We start from the raw sequence: 13536 nt of genomic DNA on the forward strand, positions 1-13536 counted from the left end.
GAGCGTTACAGGGTAACCAGCCTTAGAGCATGTTCAGTTCATCAGTCATTCAGTCAGTCATCATTTTTATCGCTTCCGCACAGTTAAACCCAGTTCTCAAAATTTTGCAAGCCACCCTTAGGGATTTTCCCTTAGGTCTGCATCAGTAACCCATCCATCTGCATTCTTGCACAGCATATAGGGTTGCACATGGCTAGCATAGCAGTCATCCTAGCAGTCACCTTAGCAGTCAGTCTTGTGTACATGTTGCCCATGAACTCTCAGGGAAGAATGACATCCATCATCAAAGGAAGACATAAGTTTTGGATTTCAACTGGCAATAGCAGGGAGTTTCTCTTCCACAGAAGACGGAAGTTTGCTCCAACATCGCCTCAGGAGGTTCAGAGCTTCAGGTACGACGGAGATGGTAGGTGAAAGGTTTCCAGAGGCAGGTCAGGGGTGACTCAGGTATTTCAATTCCCGCAGTGCATAGAGTCTTGGCTTAAAGGATTTCACTCCTGCAGACGACCTCAGTCCCAGCAGAAGACAGAAGGGGGCAGTGGTTCGGAGGAGAAGGATCGCAGAGTAGTCGAAGGTTGCCAGGTATACCACCCAACAGTTTAGCAGCGGGGAATGTCACGTGCACACCAGCCAGGTGTACAGTGACATGGCATCATTATGGCTTCATTAGCATCATTAGATTTATCAGGTATTTTTACATGCATTTAAGGCATTTTTTAGGCACTATTGGGACAGCCGACTAGCATTAATGGTATTTTTATGGGAGATATGCACTGGCCGACTGCAGCCCATCTGGCCGACCAGCCCTCTCACCCATATAAAGACAGACGCCTCTCCATTCAGCAGAGGAGGTTGATCATAGCAGCATTCAGCAGTGTGCTCTCCAACGCATCACACCCAGGAAGCATTGGGAGCAGCATAATCAGCAAACGCATCATCCTCAGCCTCATCATCAGCAGCAAACGCATCTCCATCAGCATCATCTTCAGCAAACGCAGCAACATTCAGTTCAGATTCAGCCATCAGGTCTGCGTTTCATCATCCCATCAGCATTCAGCATCTGTTCCAAAGCCTCCCTTCAGCGTTTCCTTCCCAGGAGACAAGGGAAAGAGTGGACAGCAGTTCATCCCGCATATTCAGCATATTCAGCAGTACAGATCCATTTGGATCTCATTGTAACATCATTCATTCATCTAATATAGCTGCATTGCATTGACACATATTTGTTTGTCTCTTAAACATCATTAGGTGCGGTTTAGTCAGACTAAGGTTGTGTTTACGACGGTCATAAGCTCCCACATGTCACATTTTGGAAGGGGGGAACCTTACACTAGTCTAAGTAGAACTGGAAAGTGGGTAGTAGAGCGGACCCGAGCTTGCAGGTACTTTTTAAAATGAAACCAAATTATATCTTAGAATGAGTTAACTTGAAGAGAATGAATTAAATTAAAAGTTATGAAAAGGATAGAGAAGTTGCCTTTGTTAATCGAGGAGCCATGATACCTTGTTGAGCCTTAGGGACGTGACCTCCTTTTGTGAGAATTACAAAGGGATACACCTGGTGGAATCATACACATTTCCTCACGTAAGGATTGTTTTGATTAGATCTTTGAGAGCTACTGGGATAGTCAACCATTGGACATTGTGATATGAGACCCCGACCGAGTCACTCTACCCTTAGTGTAGTTTTCATTACTAGCTTATTGTATAGATAATAGAGGGGGGGTAGGAGTCTCACGTTATCGTAATGTATTAGTACAATATATATATCATAAGCTTGTATAATGTTTTGAAAGTAGACAATTTATATGCCCAGAAAAAAGGTTTTGCAACCTGGTATAGCAAAATTGTCCATATGGTGTGGTAGCCTTAGGTGACCAACTAATTTTAAGACAGACTATAGCAAAAAACAGAGGGCTGATCCTTTCTTAATTTCACCCAAAAAATCACCATCACATAAATGCAAGTGCTTTTTTATTCATCATTATATAAGATGGTTTTTTAACAATAAATCAACTTGGTAACGAAGGAGTTTAAGAGTTAATGGGTTCAAATCTCCCCTTGTGCAAGCGATGGCATCTAGTGTGTGTGAGTAGGTGAGCCAAGCCCAAAAAAAAACAATAAATCAACCAATCAACCTTAAGATTAATTTATCCTCTCTCTTCCTCTCTCTCCACTTTCTCTTTCAACTAGAGACCGTTCGATTAGAGTTAAAACTGGCCGCCGGATTTAGGGTTACTGCTATTGCCATAACTATCAGGTCCACCGCCTAAATATTTCTCTGCTGCTGTGTCGACGAGGTCTCCGCAGAAAGTTATACGTCGTCTGCAGCAGCCATGGTGCAGCGTCTCACGTATCGTCGTCGTCACAGCTATGCAACTAAGTCCAACCAGACACGGGTTGTGAAAACTCCAGGTAAATTCTTGCCTCTTCTCGTCGCAGTTTTCTTCTCATTTCTGTGTGTGTCGACGGAATGGAAGGGTTTCAGTATTATTCAACCTGTGCTGGATGGAAATCGGAGCGAAGCTGAAGCTATGGATTTTGAAAGGGTTTTTGAGGCGCATCAGCTAGGGTTTCACAGGAACCATCTGTGGGTTTGATGGGATTTCAGAGGGGCATCTAGAGTTTCTCCGATCTGTCAAAATTGGTTTAGTAACTCTCCATTAGTGGATAGGCAGGTATCGAACTAGGGGTTTTCCCGCACAGTGGTGTAAAAGTACAGATTGAGGTGTGTCATGCTGCGTGAAGAGGATCGTCTTTGGCCATAATCTGTTTAGGAAATGGGCTTTCAGTACCTGCGCTTTCCCCCCCCCCCCCCCCGAAAACTTACCATACGGAATCCTTGTTATCAATATACATTTCCAATATGGAAATAGGAAATAAACTTTCCTGCTGCAACTGTCATTCGAGCGAGGGTTTTAAGAACAGTTCAATCTAGCGCTTCTACACAGGTGGCTTATCCAAGCAGCTTGGGTTTCTAAAGGTCACATTTCAAGCTGGTCTCTTAGGATTTGCCAATCCAGGAGGACTTTAAGTTAAGGATTTATCCTGAGCGTCTGAATGTAGGCCATTAGCTTCCGATTTACCATTTGCAAATGATTAGCTAATTATTCGAATTTGAGCAGTGTTTTGCTAGGGTTTTCTTCTTGATGTGTCTGGTAACTTTGAACCCATTGACAAGCAGGTGGAAAGCTCGTGTTCCAGTATGCCAAGAAGCGCGCACAGGGACCAAAATGTGCCGTCACTGGGAAGCGCATCCAGGGGGTGTGTATTTTAGACTTGCATCCCATGTATCGTTTTCTAACATTATCAGTTTGTGTTCTGGATCCTTAGGACAAGATTTCTGTGGTCAGGTTCCCCATCTCCGACCTGCCGAATACAGGAACACTCGCTTAAGCAAGAGAAAGAAGACAGTTAACCGGGTGTATGGTGGTACTCTGTCAGGAGGGGCAGTCCGTGAGAGGTGACTGTCTGCTAGAAGTCCTCTTATTGAGATCTAAGATCTTTTTCCTTTAACCCACCTCTGAGGGACCTGGTGGTTTTGTTCTTACTGCAGAATTATTCGAGCTTTCCTTGTCGAGGAACAGAAGATAGTGAAGAAGGTGTTGAAGATTCAGAAGTCCAAGGAGAAGCAGGCTGCCAAGGCTCAAGCTTAAACATTTTACCATGCCTTAGCATTTTGTTAGGCAATCCGAAAAGCTTAGTTTACTCTTATTCTGGATGTAATCAAACACTATGCTTTAGGGGAATGGATTCCGTCAGGTGAGTTCTTTTGGGCAGGTATTCTTATGAAGTATTTGTGGGTCAGTTGATGTACCCATTTGCGTTCTTTTATGACTGTTTTTTTGGGTGATAGTATTTTTCATATCTTGCTTCCATCACCATGAAGTACCATTTTGGGCCACAGTGCCTTCTTTTGCCACATGACCTTGTAGTGTAGTCTTGTTACAGAAAGGCCATAGGCTTTGCTTTCTACAGAAATATTGCAGAGACCTCTAACAGCCCCCCCTTTCTTTTTTTAAAGTACAAGGACTAAAGGTTTGAATGCTTTATGGACATGCCAGAAGGTTGGTAGCTGTTTTGAGATACTTTGAGCTAATTCTAGAAGTAGAAAGCTAACTGAGTGAACTTGTCATCCTGCACGTAAAGACGGCCTCTCTACATGTCTTGATGTGTTAGGTTGTATAACTTATAATGTTGATATTTATCTGAGTCTAGGATATGTGTATTGGGGCTGCTTTCCCCCTTGGTCCTGTTCTGGAGGTAACAATTCACTCTTGCTGAAGTGCATTTAAAGCAAGCCTTTCTCTCACATTGGTATAAGGTTTTGGCTCTTTCACTCTTTTCTGTGAAGATGATTTTCTTGGGGTATAGACATCGGCCTTGGTGTACTAATATGTATCATGAGCATGAGCATAAGTATATGTTTGGCTTATGGATACATGAGTATGTGTAATCTATTTTGGAAGCACGTACTTCACTTTTGTGCTTTGGCCAATTTATTGGTACTAGAGTTATTCTGTCAATGTCCATAGCAATCTCTTTTGGACTTATGATGAACTAGACAAAGATGAGATAAGTACTTAGTAGATATGTATTTTGTAGGAGTACAGGGAAGGATGGATTGTTTTTGGCTCTTGTATGTATATACACGGGGAAGGATGGATTGTTTTTGGCTCTTGTATGTATATACACGGAGAAGGGTGGATTGTTTTTGGCTCAAGTTGTTGAAGGGAAACTTTGTTAATGGTTGAAACAGCTTGGTATTCATTATATATGTAATTAGCATATGAATTTGTGGCTTCCTTTATTTGGATGTATTGGACTCATGGATTGAGGAATTTTATATGGATTTTTGTGATGGCAGAAATTCTTGTAAAACTATTGGTGATCAAAATGTCTAAAAACTGTAGTAAAAATGTTTATGGGACACGGATATGTATGCTTGTCAGTGATTCTTATCAAATGTTACAGACTTGAGTCCACCTCCCCTCCAAGGGTGTGGTTAAAGTACAAACATGGAAGTGGTCGAGTGGACTTGAGTGCACCTCTCCTCCAAGGTGTCGTCAGAGCATCTACATGGAGTGCAAGCGGTAGAGTGGACATGATGCTTAGTTGGTAGAAGACAAACGGCAAGGGTCATGAGGGCTACAGGTTGGGAAACTTGAGAGTAGTTTGGAATCTTGCATGTTAGGGACTTGATGTTTATACCCATGTCTAGTGGATGCTTGACATTTTGCATGCACGGTTGTTTGTTCTTCTATTTCTTGGCTTGGTGCTCGCATGTGTAAATGTGGAATCTAGTGGAGAGTAGCATGTATTTGTCCCAACATTGATGGGAAATGAGACCATTTCTTGGAGTTGGGTACATTTGACATCATCACTTATTTGTTTGGATATACTCTTGGAGTATGGATAGAGATATAAAATGATATGGATATTTGTATTATGGATACTCATTAACCTTGTCTGTTTATTTGGGCCATCATTATGATATCTTGATTTATGGGAATGTTTTTTGTTATAATAATATTTGGGACAATGAGATCTTGACATGGGATTGATGTCTCGTCCATATATCTAGGCTTTGGTAATATTTGGACTTATGGGATTGATTTATCTAGTCCATTTATTTTAGCCATGGTTATGATATTTGGATTTATGGGATTGATTTATCTCGTTTACTTAGTCGAGACATGATTTTGATATTGATATTATGAGGGGAGTTGATTTAGTTTGGTCCATTTATTTGAGACATGGAGGATTCTTCGAGTGATTTGATTTATGGATCGTCTTTCTGCTCACTTAGTGGGTCATGATTTTATCTTGGATAAATAGGTTAAAGTCTAAGAAGTTAGGAGGGATGTCATGAGCTTGGACAATTAATTTTGGGATGCCCAAATATGCATTACTATGCAAGCTTTGAGAATGGTGAGTTATCAAGTATAAAAGATCTAGGGCGTGAAGTTGGGTCTAAGCGCTCGAGATGGTGTCTTGGTCATGGAAACAAGTATTGGTTCTATGCAACCTATTTTGCTCACTTGGAGTATAGTTTCACTTATTGCGTTCCTTCGAGATGTACTAGGATTACGAAGTTTATTGGGTTGGTGAGTTCAATTTTATGGTGGTTCCATGTTTCAAAGGAGATTGAATGAAAAATTTAAGTAAAATTGGGACGTCAATGGTTTTTTCATAATCAAGATGGAAGAGGTGCTAGCTAATAGTTGTCATTTGCATATCAATGTGTTCTCCCATCATGTCTCCTCTCTTGTCTATGTGAACACAAGTTAATGTGTTGTAAAGTAGCTATGGTTAAACTTGCTTTCATCCCATGGTGGTCCGTTTACTTTGAAAGTGTGCCAAACAAGTCATGTCTATGCTTCAAGTTTTCCAACATGTGGTTTACTTTCCCAAATTGTGGTGCACTCCTCAAACAAAATTTCTTTTTCCATTGTCTTCCAAAATGTAAACTCATCTTATTTTGTTTGGAAGATAATAATCCCAATATATGTAGTATTTATTGAAGTAATGGTCTAAAAATACTACTTCCTAGACTCACTTTTTTCATTTATACCCTTGTTTCATTCTTCTCATTTTCGACTCTTACATGCATTCTTGACGGTTTACAAGTTGATCTCAATTTTAAGTGTCAACATATCCTCTAAAAATAGAGGAATACTAAAAAATTCAATGTTGATGTTTTTTAAAAAAAATTCAATGTTGATGTTTTTTTTTGAGCGACTTTGTGATGCTTGTATATACCCTTTGATTTATATCCTAATTATCTCCCTCGTCTTGCTTCTCTTCTCAAGCTTTGTCAACTCATCTCTCAAGGTCCTCCAATAATCTCCCTACACTCTAATCATCTTAACTATGGCAAACACTCCAATGCATGAAGTTCAAGGTAGGCAAAGATGGATAACTAGCCAAAGTATAGCATGCTCATTGCTAAGGCCATGACATTGGATCTCGCTCTGCCACTTGTCCCCTCCATCACGTAAACCTTATTACATACAAACTCTTGTGGTGCATGTTTGTCTCAAAATCAACATATGTATTCCACTAGGTCATAAATCTTCTCTCAATTCTTTTTTTTTTTTTTGGCATTGGGATCTACTTCATGTTTTAACTTGAATTTTCATCTTATGCACAATGTGCACACATGATCTATTTTAGCATGCTTGAAGCCATGCATGTCAACATAGAGTCTCGATGGGCATTTTTAGCACCTCCTCATGGCGCCCCCAAATTAATGCTTTTCATTGATTTGCATCCAATAGTCATTTCTAGTGGGCCCTTGTCAATCTCTCTAATCACTCTCTAATCCTTTCCAACTTTTTGATGAATGTGAGTTCTCTAACGCGGCTAATTAGTTCATGTTTCTTCATTATCCTGTAGCATTCACTTGTAAGTGGATGTTATATGTTGCCCTAAGTTTTCAATAGTACCTTTCAGCCATTCCACCTCCTCTTTGTATTGCCTTTCAAATAATTTTAACTCCTCCACCTTTATGCTTTGAGATGTCTCCACTTTAACCCTTTGATTAATTCTTTAAGGGCTTTACTAGAGGCTACAAACCATCTTCAAGCTTCCATATGATAAACCTGAGAAAGAAGTTTTTTCACTCACTGTAGAAGAGTAACGAACAAATTTCTCTACCATTACCAAAAAAAAAACATCATGCAAAGTCTCAAAAAGTGTGTACCTTCCTGTTGATAGATCTAGTGTGTATTGTTGCCCTTGTACTCAAAAGTCAATATGCTTCTTACCTTCATTCCTAAGCCTCATTGCTCCACATGCCCTACCCATCCACATAGCATACATCAAATCCAACTTTAAGGATGTAGAATCTCTCCATGCCATTTGTAATGTACTCGAGCGGTGCCATCTTGCAGATTCTGGAAACAAAGGGGGAAGGGAGAGTTATGGTGGACAAGATAAAGGTAAATGATAAAAAATGATCAATTTTTTTTTTAGTAATGTGGTGTAGGAGAATGATCAAGAGGAATGTGATGAGAGGCTTATGATGAGACAAGGAGTAGTAGGATGAAGGAAAAAAACATTCAAAGAGTCCCTACTCTTAGACCTCATTGGAAGTCTTATGGTATCACACTTGACATTCATAGGATTTTTTGGAGGAGCTTGTGGCATTCTTACAGGAAGACACATATATCCTCCTTTATTTGGCTTTCTCTACCTGGTGGACTTGCCACCAACCAATGGAGATTGATAGTAATCGGTGTTAGCCTAGCGTGCTTGAGATGTGCAAGAGCTTCAGAGACAATCTACCATTGCTTATGGGAGTATAAGGAAGCTGAGAGGACTGTGATAGCACATCTCCTTAAAGGATGAGGAAGGATGCTTACATTTCTTTTGGTTCTATCAAACAGTCAGGTCCATATTTGAGGTATGAGGGGAACAACTAGGATCTGGTCATTATGATCAGTTAGAGAGTTTCTCGGTGGTGCTATCTTCAGTTAGAGAGTTTCTCGGCAATGCTATCTTCAAGACATGTCAGAGTCAGGATATGTCCTACCTATACAAAGGCTGGTCAATGCATTGAAGATTATTGCTAGAATTATAGCCTGGCACATTTGGAAGGCTAAGTTGCACTAAGGCCATTGAGAGCACTTTGGTTTATGAGCCACTGCATTTGCAGGATTTGGAGTGATATCATCCACACCTCACGGCCACTTGAGCGAGAGTTTAAGGATCTTTGAGGAATACAGAGAAAGAAAGAAAGATAAAAAAAAGGTGTCTACTAAAGACCAAATGGACCTATGAGACCAAGTAATTCAATACTATCCATGGCATATCTCATCATGGAAACCTCATCACACGGAATACAAGGAACATGAAACATGAGAGGAGCATCAACCCCCAATAGATGGTATACCAGTCTCCAATATATCAAGCATGAGTATGGCCGAGAGGTCTCCCTCATCTATGTCACGTGGAAAGGTAGCTTGATGGGGAGATGGAGCATGTCCTGGATTTGGAGAGCTGATGAGTGGATCATGGCTATCGTCCAAGGGGCTATGGTGGGCACTGACATGATGCTGCAGTGTGCATGCCTAGTCCAAGGTAACTCCTCTTGGGGGCAAGGTGGGTTCGTGTTAACCACTCCATTGGCTAACATGGTTTCGCACGCCTGACCTACGATAAGGCACTTTCCCATCTTACTCGGGCAAACATGCACTTAACTTTTATAAGAGGGTGCTAAAATGTATAAAGTAGCCTTACCATGTGCTTAACGTCAAACTAACAGGGAAAGCCCCTATAAACTCCATGTATATAGTTGCTTAAGACGAGACCCGATCATTTTTAAGTTTTGTGACCTAGTGTGAAAACTAGTCATTTTTGACAATCATTCCCTTGCAATAGTTTTTTTATGAGCTCTCATTCTTCCCTCTTTTTTCTTGCTTGCATGCTATTGTATTCTTACTTGGTTGATGGATGTTTGTTTGAATAGGTGTGATTGTAGGTTTCCCTCTTCCATAAACTTCTTGTCTCTCGTCTTTGGTTGATGGATGTTTGTTTTTTGAATAGGTGTGATTGTAGGTTTCTCTCTTCCATAAACTTCTTGTTTTCTTTTCTTTTGTGAGAGAGAACCACCGCAAAGAACGATGTCTTCTTGGCTCTATCTAGGCATTGAGCCCTTTGGCAAGAGCATTCTGGTGTGATAACGGAGTGAGGATGACAAATGAGCTAATGCACCCACAATGGGAAGTTGCATTTGTGCCAGCTCGAAGGCAAGACTCGGCGACACATACTTTGACAAGGCTAAGGTGAGATTTTGACTTAGCATATTCGGCGCTGCTTTGTTGGGGGACTAGCCTAGGGCTTTTTGTCTATTTCAAGCTATTAGGATTTATCAAATATTTCTCAGTGTTGATTAGGAGGTCACACTCTGAAAAAATATATGGTTTTAGAGCCGTGGATGTGTTTGTTTATTGTTTTTTATTTTGATTTAGAGTTTATTTTGCATTAGGACACTCTATTTTCATAATCATTATGATTAAGAGTGAAATTCACTCTAAAAACATGATTTTATTAAGCTCCATTAGGTTTAATTAGAGTGGGATTATTAATTTTTATTTATACATTTTATATTTCTTTTAGAATTTATTCATGCTTGGTAGATTAGAAGCTAAACCATTAAAAAATAATTAAAAATACCTAATTAGTTGCATCATAACTATTAATTAGGATTAAAGAATTTATGGCTTCATAGAGGCTTAGATCATAATTATTGGGTATAACGGCAATAAGCATGATGTAAATATCCCATCAAGAAAAACAATCACAAAACCAGGCCAACAAAAAGTCCATAGTTCCACATAAAAATGAGTCTTGACATATGAGTTATGAGCTTAGACATGTGAACTTGCAAATGTGAGCCTCGTGAAATGAGTCTAGAGGTAAGTATACCTAATATAGTACATACCAATTATTACTACCATAATGACTTGTATAGACACACCTACTCATATCATTAGAAGATTTTCTTATCATACAATCTGTACCAACTACAAATTCCAAGAAAAATTCTTATCCTTTACCAATGATTGGGAAATTAAGTACCCATAATAATTGCACACCAATCCTATTATAGGCCTAGTTCTTAGATTTTTGTGTCCCAAAGGTAGGCATAATTCATACAAGGAAAGTACGTAGGCTGAGTTCATACAAAAAAGGTGTGAGCCTAGATATGTAAACTTGGACACGTAAGCCTAAATACATAAACCTAGAGACATGAGTCTAGAGGTGTGAACCTACATACATGATCCAAGATTCGTGAGCTTGGATAGGTCAACTTGCATACATGAGCCTAGAGATGCGAGTCTACAGGTGTGAAGCTAAACACGTGAGCCTAGCAGCAACAATAAAAATAAAAATAATCATTAACAAAAAAAACTTGTCTGAAACCGTTTTCAGACCTACACCTGAGACACTAGGGACCTTTGATGCAAACCCAATCTAGACTAGTTACAACACAATCAACTGTAGTGCATCAAACCACATTTCCTCAAACCCACCAAGCCTTTGATCCTAGCAAATGACTAACACTTTGAGAATAATGCTTCCGTGTTAAGAAGGCTAGCTCCTTTGGATCCACCTCTAACACTTTCACACACAATGCTCCTGTGTTAAGAAGGCTTGCTCCTTTGGATCCACCTCTAATGAGGAATTTTGAGAAGAAGTGAGCCAATGAAACACAAACGTGAGTGGAGAAATAATGGAACACTTGGAAACACAAGTTGCCACCATGATTCTTTGAGCTCTAGAGTCACCAATTGGCTTTGTAAACAACACCTTAAACAAGTCTAGTTAAGGAGCGGGAGCAAGACCTAGAACCTCAAGGTTTTCTCCCATATGAAGTGATATGTCTAGATGCCACAATGTTTCATTTGGTGTCAATCCTATTTTGGTTTATCCCAAGCAGACCATGACTAGTAAGCACCCCAGTAACTACAGATTATAATAAATGGAACACATCTCTGTTTGCACACCCAAGCGCACACAACATAAGTAGGCATCCTGTTCCCCACATGAGCCCACGATAGAAGTGAACCTAGTTCTAGTTCTTCTCTAACAAGGTGCAGGGAACCCAGGGAAGGGGAAATAGCCAATGTCTAGGAGTACCTCAACATAAAGGAATTAACAAGGGCATTCAGAGAACGTGTCCTTAGCTGCAATGAGCCTATAAACTTAAAGCCAGATTGGTGGAAGACAAGTTCTATTAGAAACTATGCAACCTAACCCCATACAGGGAAAGAGATCCCATGCCCTGAAATAAAGAGTTTTATGTAACCACTCCCTTACATTCCTCTGCCATGTGAATAGACATGTTGAGGATGGCGTTTGAAATGAGAAGGGGTGTGGCAATGAACATAGCACCTTAGAGGCTCAAAGTTGGGTAAAACCAAGCCAAAGGTGCATCATTTATTCAGCCCATGATACAATATCAACTTGTGAAAAAAATGTAGTAGTTGATGCTCTTAGTAGGAGGCCTAGATCCAAATTTCTTTGAAGTTTGGATCAGTATGCACGTGATAATGGTTGGAACCCCAAAGGTAGCTATTCTCATCATGAAGGCTATCTCTTTTATGAACAAAATTATGTGTAACACAACCGCTTAGACGTATGGTCATGGAATAGATATATCAACCTTTGTATATGGGACATAGAGGTGTTTCCTCCACTTCCAGTTGTTAGCAAAGAATTCTATTGGCCTTCTATAAAGAAATATATTGCTCAATTTGTAATTGAATACATGGTATGCCAAAATATTAAGAGCTACACGAGCAAGAGTCAAGGTGTTTTAATGTCTTTACCTATACCTACAGAGTCTTGGGAGAAAATATCTATGGATTTTATTACAGGATTAACTATCACGGCTAATCAAATTGATATGATTTTATTATAGGATTAAATATCACAGCTAGTCAAATTGATATGATTTGGACCATAGTGAACCGTCTAAGTAAACAAGCCTATTTTATTCCATGCAAGAAGACTTTGATATCCTGACAAGCCGCAAATATGTAGATAGAGATTCTAAAATTTTTAGTCACTTTTTGAAGAATGTTGTTTAATAATTTCAACACTAAGTTGGATTTTCATCCGAAAGCTAATCGTCAAACTGAAGCGACCAATAGTACCATGCTAGATCTACTTAGAGCCTATACATTATCTCAATCCAAACTTTGGGATCATTACATTCACCTCCTATAGTTTTCTTAAACAACACACCTCACACAACCACTGGACGAGAACCATGAGATTGTTTATGGAAAAGCCTTACCTATTCCGATTACGAGGCTTTCACATATAATCCAAGTCGCTCAATTTCACTATTGATTTTGATTCTATTCTTTGAGAGGTGCATGTGGGTATTCATTTTGCACAAGAGCATTACGCTAAACAAGAGAACAAGAAACGTAAAGACATATCTTTTAAAGAAGGTGAGTATATTATTTTGAGGTTGAAAAGAGATGCTTACAAAGCATAGAGAAACATCCATGTGAAATTGGCATCGAGGTTTTATGGACCATTTAAAATAATTAAAAAGATCAATAACCACACTAATCGATTAGATTTACCATCACATTGGAAGATTCATAACTCATTTCACATTAGGCTTCTTAGACCTTTTAAAGGACCTTTACCTTCACATCCAATTTATGAAGAACCTCCTTTGATTAAATGAACAAGAACTTATTCTAGATTTAATCATTGAACCATTAGTAGAATACCACAATAATAAGGAATGTATATACCGAGTATCTTATGACTTTCAAGAACCATCCTATTAAAGATGCTAGGTGGATGCCTCAACATTTTTTTCGTCAATATGCAGATCTCATCCACTCATATCAATGACATGGCAACTGAGGTCACTTACAATCTAAGCAAGAGGGAATGTTACACATGCGATGTGCACTCTCTCTATGGTGTACTGGGAATGCCTAGTGTGTCATTATATTTAGCTTAGTATCATAGGTGATTCTATTTAATACTTAATGTGCAACC

At 39.5% G+C, this 13536-nt stretch overlaps 1 protein-coding gene across 1 annotated transcript; it reads left to right on the top strand.

Annotated features, from left to right (window-relative positions):
- The first annotated feature begins 2245 nt into the window (after nucleotides 1-2245).
- On the top strand, nucleotides 2246-3829 carry LOC147631228 (large ribosomal subunit protein eL34-like). The gene is made up of 4 exons (XM_086809561.1): nucleotides 2246-2415; nucleotides 3185-3264; nucleotides 3354-3463; nucleotides 3557-3829. The coding sequence occupies exons 1-4, from the start codon at nucleotides 2337-2339 to the stop codon at nucleotides 3654-3656; spliced, it is 369 nt and encodes a 122-aa protein (XP_086665687.1). The 5' UTR covers nucleotides 2246-2336; the 3' UTR covers nucleotides 3657-3829.
- Nucleotides 3830-13536: the final 9707 nt, after the last annotated feature.

Source organism: Cibotium barometz, chromosome 15 (genome assembly GCF_041138505.1).
Source record: "Cibotium barometz isolate CiBa-2024 chromosome 15, ASM4113850v1, whole genome shotgun sequence".
Taxonomy (NCBI): Eukaryota; Viridiplantae; Streptophyta; class Polypodiopsida; order Cyatheales; family Cibotiaceae; genus Cibotium; species Cibotium barometz.

What these genes read in the sequence shown, in the direction of transcription:
- LOC147631228 (XM_086809561.1), top strand. Translation starts at nt 2,337, where the DNA reads ATGGTGCAGCGTCTCACGTATCGTCGTCGTCACAGCTATGCAACTAAG. An exon ending in CTGGGAAGCGCATCCAGGGG is followed by an intron (nt 3,265 to 3,353) that starts GTGTGTATTTTA and finishes TTCTGTGGTCAG; the next exon opens with GTTCCCCATCTCCGACCTGC. An exon ending in GGAGGGGCAGTCCGTGAGAG is followed by an intron (nt 3,464 to 3,556) that starts GTGACTGTCTGC and finishes TTCTTACTGCAG; the next exon opens with AATTATTCGAGCTTTCCTTG.